Here is a 26,343-nt window from a genome sequence, read left to right as displayed (position 1 = left end):
ATTTTTTGAAGGTAAAAGATTTACATCTGGCTTTATTAAAACACAGACTGCCTGTGATTAAAATTACTTTGAGGCTAACCCTATCATCCTTATGATTCTATATTAACACTTTTGATATTAAAAAGAAAAAACATATAATCTGAAGATTGACATAATTTATCCTTTACATTTAAGACTCACATTTTTAATAAATAGAAGATATTCATGTGGTAAGAGTCTGCAACAATTTTAAGCTAAAGAATACTAACATTTACAAAGAATACTACCATTAATGTACATATATAAATATAGAGAAACATATAAACAAACCTAACAGTGAACATAAGACAAGAAGCTGAAAAGTTTCAATGCTTAAAAATGAGCTACCAAAAAAAAAAAAAAGAAAAGAAAAATCAGCTACCAAGGCCCTAAACATAGAGTATAAAATCTTTGAGACCAGCTAAGTATTTTTCACTGGTGGCTCAGTAAGTAAAGAATCCGCTTGCATTGCAGGAGACCCCAGTACAATCCCTGGATCAGGAAGATCTTCTGGAGAAGAAAATGACAACCCACTCCAGTATTCTTGCCTGGAAAATTCCATGGACAGAGAAGCCGGTGGGCTACAGTCCATGGGGTCACAAGAGTCAGACACGACTTAGCAACAAAACCACCAAGTGTGTTTTACATTTGCTTGTATCACTCAAAGTCCTTAGCAAAATACTTAGAAGGCAGAGTTTAACAATTGATTGTTAAGGCTCAATGTGAAATCTTAAAAAAAAAGAAGACTAATTCTCAGATTGAGAAAATAATTCAATAATTCAATGGGTTTTCAATTTTTGAAACCTATTTTTTCTAACACCATATCCAATAAACTAGCATGCTCTTAAAAAACATTATTTTGGAAGTTATAGTGAAATGGCAATAAAATATTTGGTAACAACTTTTGACAAAATACTAAGAATAAGATTTGGAAACTTTTGTGGTTACTTCCAGAGCTATTAGAGGGCATGATAGATCTAAAGCAACAAATGTCTTCTGAAAACAAAAAGTCAGGAAAATTTTTTATGTTGTTCCTATTAATAGACTGATTTCATCAGAAAAATCTGAACAGGCAAAACTCTCTTCCACAAGCAGCTAAAGTGTTCTTTATGGAAGAGAGGTATTTACAAGCAGTTTATTAGTAATAAGAGTGGTTTCATGGCAAAATTCTTTCTATAATCCTCAGTTTATTACATACTAATCATCACATTGGATCCAATCCTCATACAATTATATTTCCCATTAAAAGCAAATAATGGCAGTATAGCAGTCATGAGATTATTGTGAATTCTGGAGTAAACTTATGATTATTGTACTAAGCAGGATCCTTCTGAGAGTGAAATGGGACATTACTAATGATTTTACTATGACAACAGGCATAGACTGGTACCAAACCTGAACCAAGCACACTAGGAAGTATGCTCATCCTTGTTTTAGAGAATAACATCCTAGTTAATAATACCATTATTACATTTTAAAATTAGTTTACAAATAAGACTTGAATAAAGATGGAGTAAACATTAACATTTCCTTACCAAGATCAATGTATTTGGGATCCAGAGGTGTGCCAATAGAATTACACAGAACTAGAACAAACTGAACAAATAAAACAGAAAGTATCAAAACTGCTGCTTATGCACAATAAAAGAAATAACGCTTAACAAAGCATGTTTATTTATTTTTCAAGTATCACTAACGTAGAAAGAATTGATAAAAATTAAATACAAAGAATAGCAAAGATAATCTATAGCACAAAAGTAAAGAAATACAAACTAAAATTAAACTAAGGCTGATTTCTAGATATAGTGGAACACTGGTTTTAAAGAGACCATTTAAGAAACACAAGTACACTGACTACATTTCATTATTTATATTTCTAAAATTGCTGATCAGCTGTAACTTCAAAACTCATTTTTATCCTATAACCAGCTATATAAAGGCTAATTTAATTTGTTACCATTGCACCAAATGTTTCCATCTCGTTCTCCTCCTTTGAAGCAATATATAAATGACATGAGAAATTCAGAAAAATTCAGTTAATTCAGGAAAAAAAACATTATCCAACCCACTGAAAATAACTTAAAATGCTATTTTTAAGTTAAATATACACAAATAATTATCAATGATTCCTATTAGGAAAAATAATCAAGCATAATGTATACTTTACATAAGATAATTCTAATGATAATTTCATTTTTTGCTGTTAGTCATCTTCTCCATATCTAGTACTAAGAATACTATTTTATACAGATGTTTTTCTCATTAGAATAATATTTTCAAACAAGCCCATTCTCAATGTTCTATTTATGCACAGATGCTTTCTTTTCTCAGTGTCTCAAAACTTGTTTAATTTCATAAACATAAACTAAATGGTAAAAACTATACTAAAATATCATGATTTACTCTTCCACTGCTTAAACTTATTTACTGCCACAAAATACAAGTGCTTTACATGCTTATCATTCACATGCTCAGCTCATAGTTTAAAGAACCAAATAAGACTTCTTACGAAATCCCCCCAACTTCCCATTTCTTGCTGCCAAGAGTAATTACTCTCAGCTCCTGTAATTCACTCGTTCGATATTTACCTGCACAAGCGAAGTGACGTGTTTACAGCGCTGCTTCTTCACTCTGTTTCACCTTGCGACACCACGCACCACACCCACTGGGAAAGCTAAGCACGCGCCCGTCTGTCACCCTTCTTGCCCAGCCTCCCATCTCACATTCTCACCCCTCCATCTTTCCACTATAACTTCGTTATATCAGAACTTAGGGCTTACACTGGTATTATTACAGTTCAATTTTTAAACAACTTTAATTTTTTAAAAATTCAGGGACTACATTATTTTGACTCCATAAATGCTGTTCACAGCTGAGTCAGGTACAACATGATTTATTTTCCTCTCAAGCATATTTTGCTTTCCCTGTTGTGGATAATTGCCTTTATTTCTCTTCTCTTTGCTTAGTTTTCTCTGTATTTCATACTAACTCAAGTCCCCCATTATCTCCCAGCTACGTATGTCTCCCCTCAGGAGCTCAACCACACTAAATATTGTATTAATTTCATCTTGAATTTCTTCTGGAGCTGCGTGGCCTGCTCTGCTTTGGTGATCCACTCTCTCAGCACGTGCAGAACCGTCAGCTGGTACCACTCCTCACCACGCTCGTCACGTGACCTTGTTTCTTCCTCTTTCCTGGTTTTTCATTTTGGTGAACCATATCCTGAAGTCCCTTCTGAAGTTAAGGAAGCTCAGAAGGTACATTTTCGGTGATCTCGTACATCTAAAAGTGTCTTTATTTCACCCTTATACTTAAAGAATTGTTTACCTAAGGTATGGAATTCAAGGTGGGAAAACATTTTCCTTCAGAATTTTGAAAGCAATTCTCCAAAGTATTTTAAGTTGACAAGTCAAATGCTAGTATGATTCCTGATCCCATGAAATCTGTTCTGGAACCAAGTGGGAACAGAAGATTGGGGTAGCATCCATTTAACTGCCCTGTTTTCAGCAAGAGTCCCTCTACCCTTCCCTATGCTTAGTGCCCCTCAGTGCAGAGACTTTCTGTATCCTCTCTGGAGAGCAAACCAGTCTCCCCGGGACTGAGAAGGGCAGCTGTTCAGGGGCTCAGAGAAGGAGGGAATCTAGAAATCTGCTTCTTTATACACCCTTTTTATTTTCCCCCAAAGTACTCTCCTGCTTACTCTCTTTCTCCTACCAGGTACCACCATCAAATCTCATGTCTCTGGGATTCTGTGATACAAACTGGTTGCTTTTTTCCTTTCTCCACTGATGGAGAGAGGATTCCACTTTCCTGGGTCTGCTAAGGTAATTACCACTAATCCCCCTACTCTCTAAACTCCAAAATTATGTTGCTGTTTCCTCACCCTATCTGGTCCCTGTGGGCTTGTGGCTTTGCAAAAAATACCTTTCCCTTTGTTTCAGTGAGTTTCAGGAGAGAACAGAGCCAAGTGTGACTGTTCAAATGGCTGCTTTCAACTAAAACTTCTATGCTTTTTAGTGGGATAAAATAGTTTATCAAAGACACTGGTAGTCCTTTTTTGAAAAATGTGCATACTTCTGCAAATATTTAAATGGCTAGCAGGCTTTTTTAAAGGGCATTATTTATATTACGTATTTTATGTTATGAGACATTGACTTTTAAAGCAATATAACTCCACATAAAAGTACATTTCTGAATGTCAAAACTACTCAAATTGTTATAAATGGCCATTGTTACATTTCTTGAGCCTTTGTACTAGACATCTGGTTTTTCATTTTTATTTATGGAATTTTAAATTGGAAAAGGACTGTGGTATTTTAAATATATTTCATAGATCAAAAGCTTCAGTACCAGTCAGCATAAACTGCCAATGGATTAATTGATCAGAGAAAAAATATCAGGGGACAGAGAACCAATGGAGCCACAGAACTCTCCAAACAGAGGTCTAGACAGACCTGGCCAATAGACCCAATACTTTCTGTACCTGCCAGTAGAAAGGCTATGCTTGAGAAGATAGATAACTAGAGCCTAATTCAGCCAAGTACTAAACCCATCTAAGTTTTAAGATATCAAGGAACACCTACCTGAGGGTGATTTTCATCAGCTTTTGTTGCCAAAATGCAGAAGTCTCCACAGGTAGTAATAGAAATGAGACTCTTCACATACTTAACATATTTGTCATTGTTTTTTGTATCCCAAAAGGTAACACAGTACTCTGGACGGTCGCGTCTGGTATAAGCATAAACTACGGTGTTTGAGCAATAACCCCACTAGGAAGAAAGGAAGGAAGAAAGGGAGGAACAGAAGGAGGGAAGTGGGAGGGAAGAGAAAGGAGAGAGAAATAGCAATTAATGTTGGGAAAGTCACATTATTATATTTTCTTCCTCTAGAAATATTGCAGGTATGTGTTTTATCAGTGCTAACAAAAGTAATCCTTTAGAAATAGAAAAGAGAGGGACTGAATATTCAGCTTCATATCTCTTCTCACTAAAATAACAAATCTAAAAGTAATAAACACAGTTTTAAAAAAAAAAAAGCACTGCAAAAATAAATTGGGCTTAACTTTCCTCATTTTAATTTGTAAGATTTAAGCTTCACTGGTGAAAGTTTCAGATTTTTCAATAGTCAATAATAGCCGTGTGGGGGACTACAGCAAGAGTGATCCCTTCTGAAGTTCAATTCCAAGTCCTGAAGCCAAAACTCAAAGACAGTTGCTTTGCCTTTTTTCTCTCATCTACATTTTTTATATTTGTTTTTTATCAGAGTAGCATATGTACACAGTTTATAGTCAAATAATTCTGCATGGTTTATTTAACACAAAACAAAATGCAGGACCCCCTCTGCCTAATTTCCTCCTCGGGGTAGCCATTTACAACTCTTTTAGCTGAAAACTGTTTTGGTTTTGATTTCCATATCATATGTGTATTGATTACAGAACTTAGAGCTTTCCCTCTCCCGACAAATTTATACATAATTTTGGATAAATTGATATTCAGTGTCAACATTATTATCATTGTCTTTACTACTGCTTCGGGGGGCACACGGCACGCTGACACTCTTGGTACTCTCTATATATAGTATTCCAGAAAAGTTTACTAGTTTACTAATTCTACGCTGTTCACACTGAAAAGCCTCCTTTCAGCTGCTTTCTAAAACAAAGTGGCTATGAATATATACAAAATACAGAGACTATACTTTCAACCATAATAAAATTATATAATAAAAAACATCTTTTTTTTCACAACTGCTCTTAATACTCACCTTATAATCAGGTCGAATATTTGCAAAATATATAAAAGAATCAACAGTCAGTGCAATTTTCAGTCCACCTCCTTCCCAAGATAGTGCAGACATTTGCTTTCCAGGAACCATCAAAGTACCCAGATGCTGAAAAAAATAATTATATTTAACCTAAAGTATCACAATTTAAATAAAATATCACCTATCACTTCACAGAGATCAAAAGTGGTACAAAAATTATTTTATGAAAGGTTGTTACATACTTCAAATCAGTTTCCTTCCATTTTTATAATGAAAAACAAATGTATGATAGGAGAAATTAACAAACTATTGCCAAAGAATTCAGTATCAAATTTCATCAAATCTAAGATGCCAGAGATTTAAATATGCATCTTTATTTTTATGTCCAACTTAGGAAAGAAAAACACACTGCTGCAAGTTAAAATAGGACAACTTTGATTTTAAGATGCATCCCAATTTAGGGTTGGAAAGAATTGTGCTTCTTAGTAAACTCAGTCCTTAAGTCCCACCTCTTATTCGGCCTCCACCTGCCCTCAACAGCCAACCAGACGCCCAGCCTTTTGCTTTCACTCCTTTCCTTCGTCACAACTGCCTTCTTTCTTGACTGAACTATCTAGTAGCCTCCTAACTACAATTTACCTTTACTCTCTTCTTTCATTCCCACCCTTCCAATTCAATCCCTGCTACCATGATTATCATTCTGGAACACCAATCCAATCATATCCTAGTCTGCTTTTAAAAATGTTTAATACTTTTTCAAAATCAGTAGCTACCCACCATCACACTTTCTGGAGTAGTATACAATGCCTTTCCCCCATTTGCCCAAAACTCTGTGGCTCAATACTCTACGAGTTAACCATAGTTACCGTGTTCTCCTCGTGAGGGAACTACTCTGCCTCCATTCCTTTGGCCCATATAATCTCTCTTCTGCCTGAAATCCTTTCCCCCAAGCCTCTCCCATCCAACTATTCCTTGTCCTCCTGGAGTGCTCCTATTCACCCTTTAAGACACATCTTAAATACTACTTCCTGCCTTCTTGCCTCCCTCTGTGGTTCCAGAGAATTTAGACAGTGAGCTACTTGACAGCACTAACTTGCTCATATTCACTTTTATTTCCCTATCCCTTAATAGATTCTTTGGTAAACAAGTACAAAAAAATAAAAAATCTATCAAGTAAATAAATGTATAATGTAATCAAATGAATTTCTTTGTATACTGACAGTATACTTAAAGGTTAAATTAGCAAATGAATAGATGAATACAAAGATCTTTTTAATGTGGCCATAGAAAGAAAACATTTTTAATCTATGTGTATTTCACAAAACAGTATACTCCCCAGAATTTTAATAAATTATACTGGTATCCCTCATTCTTAAGCAGATATGCTCTAAAATCAAATGTAATATATTAAACTCCATTTGCCATGGCATCCAATGGGTTGGGGGAGGGTGTAGTTTTAACCTAGGAGGGTGCACTCTATCTGTCCTGCTGCCTGTATGAAGCCAGAGGAAACAAACAGGCTCTCACAACATGACTCTTGGTACTGACACCCACACTGTGAGAAGAAGGCTGCCATCTCACTCTGCCAACATGGCAGGTGGTGGCAGCAGCAAGGACGAACAACTGACTTTTAGTGAGCACTCACAGAGCACTGTGGTAGGCATTTTCCCACTGCTACCTCATTTAATGTTTACAGTAGAGTCTTGAGGAAATAGGGTAGCTGAGTCTTAGAGGTTAAGTAACTTCTCTGAGTGTAACAGCACTGTAGAAACAGAGTTCAAAGCCAAAGCCAGGCCAGACTACAAACCCCACACTCTGTTATCCCCTCCCATAGCTAAGACCACACTGAAAAGACCAGAAGATCCTAGCCCTCAGAATCAAAAGTGAATTCTTCCCTGAGGTTTTCCTTAAGTTGACATCTCTAGTTAAGTTCCTTTCAAGTTCTTCCTAATAACATAGATCCAAAAATAAATACCTTATATATTCACTTATTCAAAAAATATTAAGTGACCAAATACCCCGAGGACTAGGCTAGATATTTTTAATTACAAGTATACCAAAAGCCACTTACAGTTTTCAATTTAACACATAACACGGTGATTTGCAAGATAAAGCATATGGGCCTTTGAATGCATGTTACCTAGAGAAGACTAAACTAACAAAAATAAGCTGAATAATACAGTGATAAATAAGCCAATGGCAACAGATAGAAATAACCAACAAAGAACATGAATTTAAAAGAAAGCTATAAATACTGAGATAACCAGAATTCAGATTTTTAATTATTTAGGAACCTTGAGAACTGCACTTTTGTTTTTCCTTAGCTTTTAGCATCTACCAGAAATATTATTAGCTGATAATGAACAGAGACCGCCTACACTCTAGAGAACATTCTACTAGGTAACCTTCAGCATCTTCTGACACCACTGTTTACCCTGACAGAAATTATTAAAATACAGAAAAAAAAATACTAACATAGTAAAAACAACTGGTACAGACTTTGGTATAGCCAAAAATAGAAATTATTGAAGTTTGTGATGAATTTATAAAAACCAACAGGATATCCAAAAGAAACCGAGTATAGTCTATGGTTAGAAAATAAAATAGGTAAATACTTATTAGTGACTAAATTCTTACTTTCTAAATAATTTAAAGTGTATAACATATTAATTCTCCTATTTGATATTTACTACTGCTTTAAGAAAACTCTTTGAAAATTAAATTTATTAATAATAATACTGAGAAGGATCGTATTTATTTTTTAAAATGTATTTATTTTTAATGTAGTAACACCTATGATTCATTCTTAAGATAGATTTTCTTAAAATAAGCAATTATTTCACAACAGATTGAAACAGAAGTTTGGGAGAAGGACAGACTGCAATGTATATTTAATACCTATCCACATTTAATATATCATGTTAAAACCCCCTAAAATTAATCTGAAACAACTAAATTACACTAAAAACAACTCAAAAACCACCTGTGAAAAAGATGCATATGCATATTACGGAGAAAATATTCTCAATAACTATTCCCCAGTGATTTCTTACATGAAACATCTGGTTTTCTAAATGTAAAGATTATAAAATAAATTCCATGATAAAATGAAGGCTTATGAGGATATTAATCAAAGAAATACACCTAATAGTTGATCATTTTTATTTAAAATGTCCCTTTCAAAAAAAAGTGACAAGTGTATATCCCTTCCTCCATTCTTTTTTCCCCTACCTTATTCACTGCATATTTAAATGGAAAGAAAGAAAGACAAAATCTTTAATGAGACATTTACCTCACCAAATGGAGTATAAAATTGCACAGTGTTTACATCTTTATCCTGAGTGATGACCTTCTGGGAGCCTGCCACTGCTAAGACACTGCCAGTATGGTTCCACTGGATACTTACTACATACATGCCAGTATCAATTAAAACAGGATCTAGGCCAAAAAAAAAAAGGAATAATGGTAAAATATTTAGCCGAGAGAACTTTTTATAATCTTAAGAACAATTTTTTAAATATTTTTTTAATTCTCCACATTTAAAAAAAAAGAAAAATTACATACTTTGGTCATTCTCATGTCTCATTATTTGGCATCTCCCATTGTCAAAACAGATGGCGAGACAGGGGCAATCTGGCTCCACGTAACCCTCTGTGCCGTGGTACCAATGAATTCCAGCAATGCTGACTGCTCCAGTGACATTCACTAAACAATTCATCTTCATTTTCACCTAAATAAAATCAGTGAGCCAGTATTTTATATTTGAAAACAGTAGTACAATTAGTGTGAATAGAGTATTATTATAGAAGGAACACTGAAATGTGAAAATCTGGTTTTGAATGCAAGCTGCATCACTTACTGATTCACCAACCATGGGCAAATCACTTCACCTGAGTTTCAGTTTTCCCAATTCGTAAAATGAGGATTAAAAGTAAAAAAAAGTTCATAGAGTTTTGTGAGACTCAAATGATCAAAGGTATACAAAAGTGCTTTGAAAATAGCAAAGTGTCAAACAGCAAATAGCAATATGTAGATACTGGTTATTATCACTTCCACTGAGTGGATTCATGTGATGTCTTGACCTGACTAAAAACAAATCGCCATAAGTAAGGTCAGAGGTCTGCCACAGCTAGATCTCACAAAGCCAGAGCTTTCCTTGAGATTCTATCCTAGTCTATTCTATTTTGCTTTCTTTCCAGGACCTGATTTTTGTCCCTTACTGTATAAGCCTGCCATCCTTTTCACAAGCTTTAATACCTTGCTACAAAAAATATCTTTGGTATCTCATGTAAACTTCGGCTTTGGAAATTAGAAGACACAAAGGTTAACTTCACATCATCCTACCCATCATTCCTCAGTTTCGACACACTGCAGTTTTGTCCCTTCCAGCTATCAAAAAATCAGAACTAAAATCACTAATTTACCTTGAAGCAACACAGAATGTTTTCTTAATAAAACAAATTCAGGAAAAAAAAAACCTGAATTAAAGACTATCTTGATTACACAAATTATCATAATGAATAAATGTGTGTACACATATAAAAATGATATATAAGATAAGCATACAAAGTTGTAAAAACAAAAGTATATATACACATACCATAAAATTCCCTTGATTATCATAAATGTGTATCTCTCCATTGGCCATTCCAAAAAGTAAGGCTTTACTATCTGCAGACCATGCTACATGGCATAACTGCACACCCTTCAGGTCTTTTCCCCAAATGCGATTCCCTAAAACAAACATAAAACATAATTATTTCACTAAAATTTCAAGGTCACGATTCTCTAACAACTGCTCTAGAAATCTTTGTTTCCCTAAAGGGCTCTCACATTCTTCACAGCATTCAGTTGTTTAATTTATTCAGTCATTAGATCCTTACTGAGCACCTACTATGTGCCAAACACCCTACTAAGCATTTGAAATAGCAGCTGTTTCCAACTCTCTCCCTTCTCTTCTAAATTCTGACTCAGAACCTTACTCCCAATTAGCAGAAGAATTCACCTTTTACTTTGGAAAGAAAATAAAAGCTTTCTCCAAAAAAAACCCATTCCTACTTTCAAACATTCAGAACACAAGTGAATCCACACTTATTTTTCTGCTTTGCCTCCTAATACAAAGGAAGACATGTCCCCAACAAGACACCAATCTAAAGTGAATCCCTCTACCTATTCTGATTTAGTCCCTCTGACTGCTAACGCAGGAGACACAGGTTCAGTCCCTGAGTCAGGAAGATCCCCTGGAGAAGGAAATGGCAACCCACTCCAGTGTGCTTGCGTAGGAAATCCATGGACAAAGGAGCCTGGTGAGCTACAGTCCATGTGGTCGCAATGGGATCGCAAAAGAGTCAGACACGACTTACGGGCTAAACAGTAAGACTTAAGTGGTTCTTCTATGTCATCAAATTGTACAGCAACTATTTTCTCTTTTCGTATTTATTTTTCTGTCAGAATGCTAACATATGATAACATTTAAACCTCTAAATATCAAAACTTCAGGTAAATCTTGACCTTAGCTCTGGGTGCAAAACACATTACCATCCACTGAACCAACTATCACAGCCCCATCCTCGTATACAATGCAGATCTTCTGTCCATCAGCATTCCAGCTCATGCTTCGAACCACTGACTTATTTCTGTTGTTGATCATCTCCTCATACCAAGAGCCTGTATTCACAAAGGAAAACAAATGGCAAGTCAAAACTTTCACATCTGATAAACGGTACTTCAGAGTTGGAAACTTTCCATAAAATAGACGATGGGACAAATAACTGCAAAGTTTTCCACAACCTAAGACATTAAACTACAAAATCTTCAAATCCAACAGAACAAAATGAAAAAAATAACTCATGCCTTTACTAATAATTGCTTCAAAGATTATCACAGAAAACACAATAAATGCCTATCCTTTTTCTCTTTTTTTCTATCAATTAAAAAATAAAACTTCATTTGCTTCCAAAGGGCCAAAAGGAGTGATTTTTCTCAAAGACTGATTTTTCCCACTTGAGTGCACCTCAGATAATAAGCAAGGAAAAAAACAGAATAACCACAATTACTTCGTAAGTATACCCAAACTCTCCAATGATTAACTGTAGGCATGTTAAATGTAAGCGTATTATGTAAAAACTAGAAGACTGAAAAAAAATTTAAGCTCACGTCACATTAGTGATATCACATCACTAAACCTGAGTGACAAAAACGTTCTTGTATTTACTTACATGGGGTTGAAGTGAGATGTGACTTGTCTCAAGGTATAATCAAATGTGAGGCATATCATAAGGCTATTTTGTTTTCTTTTTGTTCTTTAAAAGGCTTTATTACATTCCCATACATACAATTCTGGCCTAAAGCCAAGCAAGTAATTAAGTAACATGGAAAAACTAGTCAGAACAGGGCATTACCCATCAAGACTGAGGCTCAGAGAGGACCTACTCTAATCTTGTGTACCTTCACATTCTACTCCCCACACACACATACACAGACATAAACTTTAAAAATAGATGAGTTTGTGCACTACAGCATATTTTAATTAAGAATTTTTTAAAGGTATATACCCTAAGCATTTTTAAAACCACACATGAGCTAAGGTACCCTTTTCATTCAAAGATGATGCCTACAGGCCTCAAGAGAACATGTATTATGAGTTATTTTTCTGGTAACAGTGATACACCTAAATTAATCTTTCTCTGACTCTTTCAACTCTGGGCAAAAGGCACAAATGGGGAGCCAGCAGTCAGAGCTGAGATAAAAATCTATATCCATGAAGGAAAAGGAAGCTAATTGACTCATTAAAGGAAATGAATTATTGCTTTTGACTTCTTCATAAATGTGTTTTTATCTACTAAACTAACTCCAGTCACTGACCACAAAGAAATGAATTCTTATTGGAAACTTGAAAAAAAGAGCTATCTCAAGCAGAAACTATTCTGCCAAGAGTCTAAGCTCAGTTTGAAGATAATCAACCGTCACATAATTCACTTCCTTAATGCACGGTCACAGTTCAAAAGAAATAAGGTTAAAGGGAAAAGTAGGAATCCATAAATCTGGAAATATCACCCCCCGTGAACTCCTACTGCTGGTTAAAAAGGGTCTATTTCAAAGATGTTATTTCTCCGTTCAACTACTGTGATCCAAACTCCAATCTGTGGAAGATTAAATAAGCTGTCTTAATATACCTTTATATAACATCCAAACAATGATAAGCCCATTTTGGTCACTGGTAGTCAACTTCTGATATTGTTCATTCCATGTTACAATTTGAACAGAACCTAAAAATTTATAAAAACAGTTTAGAAACTAAAAAAGCAAAAAGAAGCTACAATTAATTTTAAATTTATATTTTTATAATAAATGCCAAGAGTATGTTAAAATCAGTACCATTTCTGGGCAATTAACCAGTCTAAAGTTACTCAAAAATGTTCACAGAACACAGTTAGTATTATCAGTTGCTTCTACAACAATGCCTAATACTAATTTTCATGTTTATTCCTATTTTATGCCGGCTAAGGGACCAATTAGGATCAGCTATAAGAGCTGCCATAGATCTGATGACAGATACAAATGTAAGTAAGGTTTACCCAATTAGCCTGACTCCCAAGGACTATGATGCCCAAAGGACATCATACCAAGTACTTGTTTTTTTTCTTTAGAGGGGGTGGTATTTGTCAAAGAGATGTCTCTGAATCCCTCCCCCTGCACCACACCTTGTTTTCTATTCTATTAGTAACACACTCTTGAGCATATCTTAAACCTCTGGGTTATATGAACAAATGCGTTTTTTTAGTTTTTTAATCCCTGAATACTTTATTGTATATTTCCTAAGAACAAGGGCATTCTCTTTCAAAACCGTTTTACAAATTAGAAATTTTAACACATACACTATTATCTCCAACCCACAGTCCACATTTAAGTTTTATCAAATGTCCAAATAATGTCCATGATAGATAGCTGTTTTTCTCATTTCAGGATCCAGTCTGGCATCATCCAGTACATTCAGGTGTCATGTCTCTTCAGTCTACATTAATCTGGGACCATAAAACATACTCTTAAAGAGGAGGATATCCTATCCATAGACAGATAGTATTTTTAATATATAAAATAATAGCTATTTTTTTCATACCTATTGAAGATGCTATTTAATCATGTGAAAGTTGTTGAATGACTCTAGGCCATGTAAATTATGGCTAAACAGAAATGATTACTTTAAATAAGACCATTGTTTAAAACAACATTTTTGCATAATTGTGGCTAAACAGAAGTGATTACTTTAAATAAGACCATCATTTAAACAATGACATTTTTGCATTAAGTAATTTCTTGGAGGAGGGCATGGCAACCCACTCCAGTATTCTTGTCTGGAGAATCCCATGGACAGAGGAGCCTGGTGGGCTACAGTCCTGGGGTTGCAGAGTTGGACACGACTGAAGCGACTTAGCACGCACGCACAAGTCATTTCTAAGGCTTCCCTGATGGCTCAGCGGGTAAAGAAACAACCTGCAATGTGGACTGGACCCCTTGGCTCCAGGAGACTCTGATTGGATTCCGAGGTCGGGAAGATTCCCTGGTGAAGAAAATGGCACCACTCTAATATTCCTGCCTAAAAAATCGCATGGACAGGAACCTGACAGGCTCCAATCCGTGGGGCCGCAAAGAGTCAGACACGGCTGAGCGACTAAGCATACACACACAAGCGGTTCTAAATAGCTAAAAATACTATTCAAATATGATTTAAAAATTTACATGACTCACCACTATGACCTTCGAGAGTCTGATTCATAGAAAGGTTACTAGGGGCTGCAAGACCCCTCAATTTTGTATCATCTGAAAAAACAAAAACAAAACATACTATGGCAAATATATAAAAGTGACAGATTATAAGATTTTGACATTTCTTGCTTTTTTCCTATTCCTAAATAATATTAGAATAATATTTTAAAGAATGCCTTATTCTGACTTATTTTTCTCATGGTAGAAACATGGACAAACACGTACCCCCTTGCAAGATATTATTCTGGTGAAATAAAGCAAGATGTATAAAAGAATACTTTATTTAGCATATTAAATATAATTAGTAATTATTATTGCTACTTATTCCTTCCCAAAAGACAACAAAAAAGAAGTATTTATGATTTTAGATTGAAAACTCTAAAGCATAAGTGAGATCAAAAAGCAAAGATTTGGGAAACTAGTTTTTATTAGATTTTGCAGAATCATATTCATTCATTCATTCATTCAACAAACATTTATTGAATGTCTACACTCCGCTATGCACTGTGGAAGGTTCTGAATACAAAATGATGAAAAAAAGGCTTTTCCCCCTAGAAAGCTTATAGTGTACTGAGGGGACAGATATTAAATAGACACTCACACACCCACATAAATACATATGCATATATATAAAATTGGGCTTCCATTGCAGGTCAGTTGGTAAAGAATCTACCTACAATGCAGGAGACTAGGGTTCGATTCCTGGGTCAGGAAGATCCCCTGGAGAAGGAAATGGAAACCCACTTCTGTATTCTTGCCTTGAGAATCCCATGGACAGAAGAGCTGGCAAGCTACAGTCCATGGGTTCGCAAGAGTCAGACATGACTTAGCAACTAAACCACCACCATATATAAAATTATCAACTGGGAAAAGTAAAAGCATAATAAGAGACAAGAAACAGAGGGGGAGTTAATTTAGATTGGAGGGAGGAAGAACCAAGGAAGGAGCTCTGAAGAAATGGTATCTAAGCTGAGACCAAGGGATAAACTGGAAAAAGCCAAGCCAGTTACGGAAAGGGGCAAAGTATTTCAGGCTAGGATGCAGCAAATGCAATAGCCCCTGGGTAGAATTTTAGAGCCTTTAGCAAACTGAAAGAAGGCCTACATAGTTCATAAGGGGAGAATGGCATAAGATGAGGCAGAAGTGATAGGCATAGAAAAAAATTTGAAGTCTTTGCAAGAAGCAGTGAAAAGTTTTTGTTATCCAAAGTGCAATGTAAGCCTTTAAAGGCTGTTTATTATTTGAAGTGACTTTTTCTCTTGGATTACTAATCATACTACAGAGAAGAATATAGTAACATAATTTTATTTTATTTTTAAACTTTACATAATTGTATTAGTTTTGCCAAATATCAAAATGAATCCACCACAGGTATGCATGTGTTCCCCATCCTGGACCCTCCTCCCTCCTCCCTCCCCATACCATCCCTCTGGGTCATCCCAGTGCACTAGCCCCAAGCATCCAGTATCGTGCATCGAACCTGGATTGGCAACTCGTTTCTTACATGATATTTTACATGTTTCAATGCCATTCTCCCAAATCTTTCCACTCTCTCCCTCTCCCACAGAGTCCATAAGACTGTTCTGTACATCAGTGTCTCTTTTGCTGTCTCGTACACCGGGTTATTGTTACCATCTTTCTAAATTCCATATATATGTGTTAGTATACTGTATTGGTGTTTTTCCTTCTGGCTTACTTCACTCTGTATAATAGGCTCAAGTTTCATCCACCTCATTAGAACTGATTCAAATGTATTCTTTTTAATGGCTGAGTAATACTCCATTGTGTATATGTAGCATAGCTTTCTTATCCAGAATATAGTAACATAAAATGTCTTCTCAGTAAATGAATCTTCACTTAGAAAATCTGACATGTGTGTATGTGTGTGTGTGTGTGTGTGTTAGTTGCTTAGTCATGTCCAACTCTTTGCAACCGCATAGACTGTAGCCCACCAGGCCCTTCCGTCCATGGGATTCTCCAGGCAAGAACACTGGAGTGGGTTGCCATTTCCTCCTCCAAAAGGAACTATACAAAGAAAGAAAGTGAAGTAGCTCAGTTGTGTCTGACTCTTGGCAACCCCACAGACTGTAGCCAACCAGGCTCCTCCATCCATGGAATTTTCCAGGCAAGAGTACTGGAGTGGGTTGCCATTTCCTTCTCCCAGAAAATCTGATAGTCACATGTAAAATATACCATTTGAAGCATTCATTTAAAAATACTGATTTATGAAAATCTTAAGAATTTGTGAGAATGGGAATTTTTATAAGTTCAAGAAAATTCTCCTTTCAGATAACATGTATCTTAAAATTACTATGAAATATATTCTTTATTCTGAAAACAATCTCAGAGGGAAAAAAATCTGAGTTCCTCTAAAACCATTGGTTCTAACTATCTAGTTACTGTCTTAGTAACATGAACAAGAATACACATATATAACTTCACAATCATTTCTCAAACAATTAGGATAGAATAAATGTTGACATACACATTAGGTTGAACCTTGTTTTTTTAACAATGGGTTCTCTTACTCACTGAATCTCTTTAAAAATGTACCTACACACTTAAGCCTTATTCTAGTTCTAAAAACATTTCATAAAAACATATTTCTTATAGCACTGAAAATCCATTCTAATGCCTATAGTCACAATCACTATAATCAAGTAAAATTAATGATACGTGATTCTAAGGGTTTGCAAGACCCAACATATTTGAAAGTTTGATGAAGCAGTTCCATCCTTCCATTGGCTTACATGGTCTGAATTCAAAATTCTGCATTGCATGCATGTTTTCTATTTGTTAAACCATGAAGTGTAGCCTCTTCACAAAACATATTCTGACATACATGAGAATACATTTTTTAAATTCTCCTTTACATGGTGAACAAATAGTTTCCACATCTAAATATTGTCTTTTGCTAGCAGTAACTCTAGAACTTTATTATGCAGAAAATATCTGCAAAATCTGTCTGAAAGCTCAGATATCCAAAAGAAAAAAACTCAAAAGTTTTCAGTGAGGTCAAGTAAAACCACCAAGATTTCAAGACTCCACGGAGTTACATTACTAAACTCCCCACAGCCAATAAGCAAACAAACTGGCATGGGAACAAGCATCTGTTAATACTGACAGAATTCTTCTCAAAGCATCAATAACCCTTGGATTTGAAAGGCATGATGAAAGGAGGCACCAATAAAAGAAGGCATTTGAAACCCATGAAGGGAAATTTTGGAATGAAATCAGCAATTCAAACCATTCAAAGTATCTCCCACAAGCTCAAAAGATCCAAAGGATTTACAAAGGTTAACGGTAATAAAGTCACTGAGAATGAGAGAGATAACAGAGGAAAACAGAAGACCCTGCTCAGAAAACGAGGAACCAAGCACACCGAGTCTCTGAGCACTTTCATCTTGGGAAAACCTGGCTGACGTTCATTAACATCAGTTTTCACATTTTGCATTCATGAAAGTGGTCAGCAGCCCAACTGCAAGAGAAATTCGCATTATGTGTTGCACGGTGAGTTTGACAAGCAGGATTGAAATGTGAAGAAGACATTTTTGCAACACTTGAAGAGATGGTGGGATTCTGAGAAGGAGCTGCTATAGGCTCTACAGACTCCCAGGCAGGATCACTCAGCTGCCTGGCTTCGCTGCATGACTGGCTACAAGTGACTATGCACACATCCACGGGTACAGCTATGGGCCCCTGACCTGCTGTTTCTGGAGCCTGGGTTCGCAGCACATTCTTTAAGTATGGAGTTGGTCTGGATTACGAACATTCCTAGAACAAAGGCAGGAAGCTTTGAGTGTCAATCTCACTGCATGGGCACGTCAGAAAGCTGATACTCCCACTGCCTGCAGTTCCTGGAGGGCTGTGCAGATGGCTACACAGGTGGTTTGGATGGTCTTGGAACACTTCTTCTCTGACTCAAATGCCTGCTTTCCGGCAATATTTCTTCTCATGAAGATGAGAACACTGCGCCGTCTGCAGCAGTGGCAGGAAGAGCAAGAGATGCCATCTCCAGTCAGGGCCCTTCTCAAATTCCACCACAAGCAACTCTGGCCCAAGCCGGCGTCCCTTTAAAGACTGTTAGAAAGGAAATGACATGACCTGGTTCTTTTTGTTTTTGTTTTTGTTTTTGTTTTAAGATCACACAAGAAAGAGGCAAGAAACCATGAAGTTGATTCTCAACCAGTTGAGGTGAGAGATGATAGTGGCTGGGACTGGAGGGGCAGAAGAGGACAAAGGGAAAGGATGGATTCGATAATCTGGAGACAGAAGCATAGGGTTGTTGATGAAGATGATGGTAAGGGGGGAAGAAGTGGGCTTCTAGCTTGAGCAAATGGGTGAAATTTAAGATATTTACTGAAATGGAGACAAGTGAGAGAAGATAAACGGGAGAAGGTCAAGAGTTCAGTATGAGATGCCTGTGAAAGATTCTTGAGGAGATGTCCAAGTCTGATAAATCAGGACTGGGCTGGAGAGATATATTTAGGAATCGTCATTCCACAGAGGGCATTTAAAGCCATGGGAATGAAAGAATAAGTCTAAAGAGAATGCGAAATGAAAAGAGCCCAGAAGCAAGTTCTCAGGAATTCCAACAGTTAGAGGAGAATCTGGTAAAAGAGACTGAGAACTTATAAGAAAATAAAGGAGGGGATAGCAATATGTATAAATATAACAATAATTTAAAACATTGCAATTCTCTCTTTTCTTGAAAAAACAACAGTTCAAGAACCAGTCAAATGTGCATAAGGACAAAAAAACAAAAAGCTGCCCATTAGCTTTGTAACATGAAAGTGGCTGGCAAGGGAGAGAAAAGAAGGAGAAAGCAGACTGATACTCAAAAGGAAAGAGAGAGAGAATTAAAAAGGAATAAGGGCCCTGAGAAGGCAAGAGGAGGTGGGCTCCAGCAAAACCTGTGAAAGGTGGCCTGTGAGAGAACACTACCCACCTCTCCATCTTAACCTGAGGTAACAAGATGGGGACAAACACTGGTTCTATCGGTTCTAATAGTTCCTTTCCTTCTAAAGCAAGAGTGAAAACTGGGAATACCACTACAGGGAATGCAAAGCAATGCAAGCCTTCTAGAAGGTAAACTGGCTAAACATATGAGGACCTTTATAAATCTACATGACCTTTGATCCAGTAAATTCCACCTCTAGAACTGTATGCTAGAAAGTAATTAAAGGTCCATGCAAAGAAACATCTTTAGCAAAGATCTTTGGATACAAAGATATTGTTGGGAACAACTTATGTGGATACATCTAAATATCCAACACTAGAACTGGATATATAAATCATTATATATATCAACAAAATGGAATACTAAACAGCCATTAAAATAATGCTATAGTAGGTATTTTACTGATGTAGACGACTGTTATATTATATGGAAGAATGATAATAATTTAGCTATTCTGTAGCCAACCACCAAAATGGCACTTACAAAGCCACATCTTCAGCATATCACAGTGTTTCAAATGTACTCAGCAATCAATATCTGGTGATGATTACTGGAGTAACAGTAACTTTATTACTTTATTATTATCGTATTTAATAACAATAGTTGTGATACAATAGACTGACCTTTTAAAGACTCATCCAGCCATATTTCTTATATTTCTCTCTTTCAACATGATTTACACTCATTATTAAATTTTAAAACAAATAATTAACTCCATATTCCAAGCCATTCAAGAATCTATTTTTCATCTTGCTCACAAATTTCAAAGAATATTCTAACCACATTTCATCAGAAGTGTATAAAAGGAAAAGAAGTAATTTTTTCTTGACAAGCCTTCAATATTAAGCATAATACATCCATTTATTAATGTAACTAAAACTTCCTACATATTTTAGGCAAAATATGTATATGTACATGCACATATGAGCATATACTTGTAAATATTTGAGAAATGCAACACACACAAAAGTTATTTTCCTTTAAGACAGTTAAGAAAGCTAAAGCACTGAGAGATTAAATTACTAAGCAACAGAAGACAAACTCAAATTGGTATATAAGTCTCTACCTTCCAAATCTGCTTTTTTTTCATATGATTAATCTAGCACATCAAAACAACTATTCTCTCTTTGCTTAGGCCGTCCATGAGCCCTCCATGTAGTGGTTAAAAATGAGGTTTGAAATTGAGACAAACTAAGTTTTGACGGAAGAAATTTTCACATATTGCAGTATGGGAAAGTCAAAATGGTTTATACATTATTTAACTTAAACTTCATGCTAATTAGAACAGTGTGTTTTTTAAGCTATCAAACATAACTTGTATATCTGCTTTAACCATCAAAGAAAAGTGTGCATTGTCCAGAAGTAAAGAATGTCCATCCTAAAGACAGAGGTCCATGCTGCCCTTCCTGGGACATCAGTGCTAGTACTCCTTCAATGATGAGGCTCCCTTCCCAGAAGCCAAAGCCACACTGACTCACTGCAAATAAATTCCTCAAAAGAATGCACCCTCCCTGTTGTGTCTGATATTCTTTGTTCGGACAGGAGATAAAACCACGCTAAAAACCATCTTCTTTGGAATAGTTTCTCAGAATCATCTGAGAGACCACCTCCCTGGCTACAGCTCTCCATTTGGCTGAAGTAAAATTCTTTTCTATTCCTTTTATTAAAATCTCAGCTGTGTCGCTTATTTCCCATGTGACCTTGGGCAGGTTATTCATTGATCAGTACCTCAGTTGCCTCATCTGAAATATCTACCTCTCAAGATTACTGTGAGGTCAAATTAGACAGTAAAGGTTAAACACCCTAGACACAGAAAGTGCTTAATTATATTTACAACTATCACTTCAAAGCTGTAAAACAGTATTACTCAAAGTGTGGTCTGAGAACCAGCAACACCAGTATCACCACAAATGCAAATTCTCAGACCCCATTCCAGTTCTACTCTGGGGCTAAGTCCAGAAATCCATTTTAACAACCTCTGCAGATGATTCCTATACCTGATAAAGCTTGAGAAGCAATGCTGGTAAGAAATCCAAAATGTAACTTAGTTCAAACCCAAATTTTACAAAAGATTGGACTAAAATCAAAGATATTCAGAAACTTGCTGAAATGTATTCAGAAGTCTTACGGCAGAGCCAAGGTTCCAATTCAGGTTCCAATTCAATCTCCTTATCCGGATCTCCTATATAGATCAGGGATTGTCTAGCTCTTCAACCTAGAGCAACACTAGATAATAAAGAAATGTGAAACTGTGTGCTATGATTCCACAGAACTAGAAAAAGAGAAATCAAGCTGTAAAACACAAGAGACTTCTTAATAAAACAATTTTTTAATCCCATGTTCTGTTCTTGAGAACTAAGTGCGTAATTATTTACATATCTGAAAAGCAGAAAGAACACAGGCCTGTAAATAAGCTGCCAAAATGTGAGATTTCTGTGACCTCACTGAAAAGGTGACTCACGTCATTTTTATTAGACTCCTAATGATACAGCACAATCAACAAACATGGCACAAGACAATATAATGACTTAGTCTTCATCCTTCATTCATTTTCATTTGCCAGCGATAATTTCAGCAAAAGCCATCTGAGGTTTACATTCGATATTTTCTGAACTTCCTTACAAAAATATTCTAGAACACCCCAAAATGTTGGGGTTTTTTTTCCTTTTGAAAGAATTAGAATTGCATACTGACAAATACCATAAGCAAATCTCTCTGAACAAATGATTTTCCCTTATGTTCAAACATCTGGGCTTGCATTCATTTACCTGTCTGTGTCTCCAATTTCAAAACTCTCAGTAATCCATCGTCACCACCACATGCTATGAATCCTTGGTCCTTGTTCCAAGATATACATTTCAGCTTCACGTTATTGGACATGGCAACCTGAAAAGCAACCACAGCCACTCACAACTTTTAACGAAGGGGTTGGTAGTGAGTCTACGGAAGATGAAGACTGCAGAAGAAACGGTCTTGCAGAAATGTGAACCGTTATGAAAATAAGCATAGTCCCTTGAACTGCCCGGAGCCCATTTGGGAAAGAGACAAAGAACTGCCCACAGAAGAAGGGCAGTGACTGCAAAAAGAAACCCAATGAGGATGACCTGATGGATTTTTAAAACGCAGGGGAGGTAAAGCAGGCATAAAACTCTACCTCCAAATCCTTATTCCCTTTCCACACACACTTTGCCTACGTTTTTATTACTTTTCTCCCCGCCCAGCGGCCCGTGATGATCCAACGAGTTTAAATCATCTGATGAGCAACAGGTGAAGTAGAGAAAGATAGGGACGCACACAGTGATCTGCCCTGCGGGCCCCCCCACAAAAGGACCTAACCAGGGGCAGGAATGGGAAAGATCTTGCGAGAGAGCGGCTGGCTCCGCCAAGGACTGTGTGGGCTCAGGGACCGGCAAAGGGAAGTCCGAGGCTGGACCGCGCAGGAAGGTGAAAGAAGGGATGGCGAAGGCTGGATCACTACGCATAGCCTCTCGGGCAGAATGCCGGAATCGCCTGCAGGTTGAGAAACCAGAGGAGGAGCAAGGGCGAACCCTGGGAAACTCACTTTCTTGCTCAAGTAAAAGAACATCCTGGAAACCCCGAGAGGACGACCCCAGCAGTCAAAGCCCGCCACGGGAAACCTTCTAAGCTGCAGATCGCGAGTACCAGCGGCTCTGGGAAGCTCTCGTCGCCCTGGCAACCGCCGCCTCCCGGTCGCATCCGGGGCGCCGAAGGGACACTTCCGGCGTTGCCCTCGCATCGCCGGGCGTAGTACGCCTGCGCGGACGTCGGGGTTGCTGGTAGAGCTCTTGTCGCGGGCCCAAACCGGTGTTGGACCTGGTGGGTTTGCTTCTGGGCTTTCCTGCCCAGGGACCCGGCCGGCGCCGCGACTGTTAGTTCCCTGCCTCGTAGCCTCAGGTGTCCTTGGTCCGGACGGGCTCCGAGGACCGGCCTCGACCTCGGACGGTCGCGGTGGAACTCGACTGAGGTTTCAGTACCAGCTCAGTAAGGCCTCGACCTCGGACGGTCGCGGTGGAACTCGACTGAGGTTTCAGTACCAGCTCAGTAAGGGCGCCCATTCAAATGAGGTCGTAAGGATGGGGTGTTGTGTAAGCCCCAAAGTCCCAACATTGTGAAAAGGAAAGGTACTTTACAGGATTTGGTAGGCTGGCGCCCATTGGTCAAACGAAGGTCAGTCAGTTCAGTTCAGTCGCTCAGTCTCGTGTCCGACTCTTTGCGACCCCATGAACTGCAGCACGCCAGGCCTCCATCACCAACTCCCAGAGTTCACTCAAACTCACATCCATCGAGTCGGTGATGCCATCCAGCCATCTCGTCCTCTGTCGTCCCCTTCTCCTCCTGCCCCCAATCCCTCCCAGCATCAGAGTCTTTTTCCAGTGAATCAACTCTTCACGTGAGGTGACCAAAGTACTGGAATTTCAGCTTTAGCATCATTCCTTCCAAAGAACACCCAGGACTGATCTCCTTTAGAATGGACTGGTTGGATCTCCTTGCAGTCCATGGGACTCTCAAGAGTTTTCTCCAACACCACAGTTCAAAAGCATCAATTCTTCGGCGCTCAGCTTTCTGCACAGTCAAACTGTCACATCCATACATGACTACTGGAAAAACCATAGCCTTGACTAGACAGACCTTTGTTGGCATAGTAATGTCTCTGCTTTTGAATATGCTATCTAGGTTGGTCATAACTTTCCTTCCAAGGAGTAAGCGTCTTTTAATTTCATGGCTGCAGTCACCATCTGCAGTTATTTTGGAGCCCAAAAAAATAAAGTCTGACACTGTTTCCACTGTTTGCCCATCTATTTCCCATGAAGTGGTAGGACCAGATGCCATGATCTTTGTTTTCTGAATGTTGAGCTTTAAGCCAACTTTTTCACTCTCCTCTTTCACTTTCATCAAGAGGCTTTTTAGTTCCTCTTCACTTTCTACCATAAGGGGGGTGTCATCTGCATATCTGAGGTTCTTGATATTTCTCCCAGCAATCTTGATTCCATCTTGTGCTTCTTCCAGCCCAGCGTTTCTCATGATATACTCTGCATATAAGTTAAATAAGCAGGGTGACAGTATACAGCCTTGACGTACTCATTTTCCTATTTGGAACCAGTCTGTTGTTCCATGTCCAGTTCTAACTGTTGCTTCCTGACCTGCATACAAATTTCTCAAGAGGCAGGTCAGGTGGTTTGGGATTCCCATCTCTTTCAGAATTTTCCACAGTTTATTGTGATCCACACAGTCAAAGGCTTTGGCATAGTCAATAAAGCAGAAGTAGATGTTTTCCTGGAACTCTCTTGCCTTTTCGGTGATCCAGTGGATGTTGGCAATTTGATCTCTGATTCCTCTGCCTTTTCTAAAACCAGCTTGAACATCTGAAGTTCACGGTTCACGTCCTGCTGAAGCCTGGCTTGGAGAATTTTGAGCATTACTTTACTAGCATGTGAGATGAGTGCAATTGTGCAGTAGTTTGAGGCATTGTCTTTGGCATTGCCTTTCTTTGGGACTGGAATAAAAACTGACCTTTTCCAGTCCTGTGGCCACTGCTGAGTTTTCCAAATTTGCTGGCATATTGAGTGCAGCACTTTCACAGCATCATCTTTCAGGATTTGAAATAGCTCCACTGGAATTCCATCACCTCCACTAGCTTTGTTCATAGTGATGCTTTCTAAGGCCCACTTGACTTCACATTCCAGGATGTCTGGCTCTAGATGAGTGATCACACCATTGTGATTATCTGGGTCGTGAAGATCTTTTTTGTACAATTCTTCTTTGTATTATTGCCACCTCTTCTTAATATCTTCTGCTTCTGTTAGGTCCATACCATTTCTGTCCTTTTTCGAGCCCATCTTTGCAAGAAATGTTCCCTTGGTATCTCTAATTTTCTTGAGGAGATCTCTAGTCTTTCCCATTCTGTTGTTTTCCTCTATGTCTTTGCATTGATCACTGAGGAAGGCTTTCTTATCTCTCCTTCCTATTCTTTGGAACTCTGCATTCAGATGTTTATATCTTTCCTTTCCTCCTTTGCTTTTCACTTCTCTTCTTTTCACAGCTATTTGTAAGGCCTCCCCAGACAGCCAGTTTGCTTTTTGCATTTCTCTTCCATGGGGATGGTCTTGATCCCTGTCTCCTGTACAATGTCACAAACCTCATTCCATAGTTCATCAGGCATTCTATCAGATCTAGTCCCTTAAATCTATTTCTCACTTCCATTGTATAATCATAAGGGATTTGATTTAGGTCATACCTGAATGGTCTAGTGGTTTTCCCTACTTTCTTCAATTTAAGTCTGAATTTGGCAATAAGGAGTTCATGGTCTGAGCCACAGTCAGCTCCCGATCTTATTTTTGCTGACTGTATAGAGCTTCTCCTTCTTTGGCTGCAAAGAATATAATCAATCTGATTTCAGTGTTGAGCATCTGGTGATGACCATGTGTAGCATTTTCTCTTGTGTTGTTGGAAGAGGGTGTTTGCTATAACCAGTGGGTTTTCTTGTCAAAACTCTATTAACCTTTGCCCTGCTTCATTCTGTATTCCAAGGCCAAATTTTCCTGTTATTCCAGGTGTTTCTTGACTGCCTACTTTTGCATTCCAGTCCCCTATAATGAAAAGGACATCAGTCCTTCCAATTTATCTAATTTCCCCTGCCTGAATTATTTCCCCATCCCCAGCAAATAATGTTCAAATCCTTTGACCTGAGTCTGTTGTTTCAGCATCCTGGGAAATTGACAATAAATCCTAGTGCCTTTCCTGTCAGATCTAAACTGGAGCTAAAATCAGATCTTTCTTCAGTCTTAAATTGTTTTACTTTGGTGCTCACACTTTAAATG

At 37.6% G+C, this 26,343-nt stretch overlaps 1 protein-coding gene and 1 pseudogene across 2 annotated transcripts in view; both read right to left on the bottom strand.

Moving 5' to 3' along the window:
- The window catches only part of WDR35 (WD repeat domain 35), a 56,608-nt gene extending 33,373 nt beyond the window's left edge, over nt 1–23,235 (bottom strand). Inside the window, exons 1-12 of one of the 2 annotated variants that reach the window (XM_061433237.1) lie at nt 23,067–23,235; nt 22,273–22,390; nt 14,527–14,598; nt 12,954–13,046; nt 11,317–11,445; nt 10,379–10,512; nt 9,343–9,508; nt 9,071–9,216; nt 5,779–5,904; nt 4,602–4,787; nt 1,976–2,008; nt 1,554–1,614 (exon numbers count right to left, since the gene is read on the bottom strand). In XM_061433237.1, coding sequence (XP_061289221.1) covers nt 1,554–1,614; nt 1,976–2,008; nt 4,602–4,787; nt 5,779–5,904; nt 9,071–9,216; nt 9,343–9,508; nt 10,379–10,512; nt 11,317–11,445; nt 12,954–13,046; nt 14,527–14,598; nt 22,273–22,390; nt 23,067–23,090 — 1,288 coding nt within the window. In that variant the 5' untranslated portion in view covers nt 23,091–23,235. The remainder of the gene's footprint in view (nt 1–1,553; nt 1,615–1,975; nt 2,009–4,601; nt 4,788–5,778; nt 5,905–9,070; nt 9,217–9,342; nt 9,509–10,378; nt 10,513–11,316; nt 11,446–12,953; nt 13,047–14,526; nt 14,599–22,272; nt 22,391–23,066) is intronic. The other variant, XM_061433238.1, reaches the window with a different exon arrangement.
- LOC133257396 (E3 ubiquitin-protein ligase RNFT1-like) lies at nt 15,850–19,862 on the bottom strand (annotated as a pseudogene).
- Nucleotides 23,236–26,343: the final 3,108 nt, after the last annotated feature.

Source organism: Bos javanicus, chromosome 11, assembly GCF_032452875.1.
Source record: "Bos javanicus breed banteng chromosome 11, ARS-OSU_banteng_1.0, whole genome shotgun sequence".
NCBI classification, from domain to species: domain Eukaryota; kingdom Metazoa; phylum Chordata; class Mammalia; order Artiodactyla; family Bovidae; genus Bos; species Bos javanicus.
Note: the sequence above shows the minus strand (reverse complement) of the source record. Positions and strands in the feature narration are given on the sequence as shown.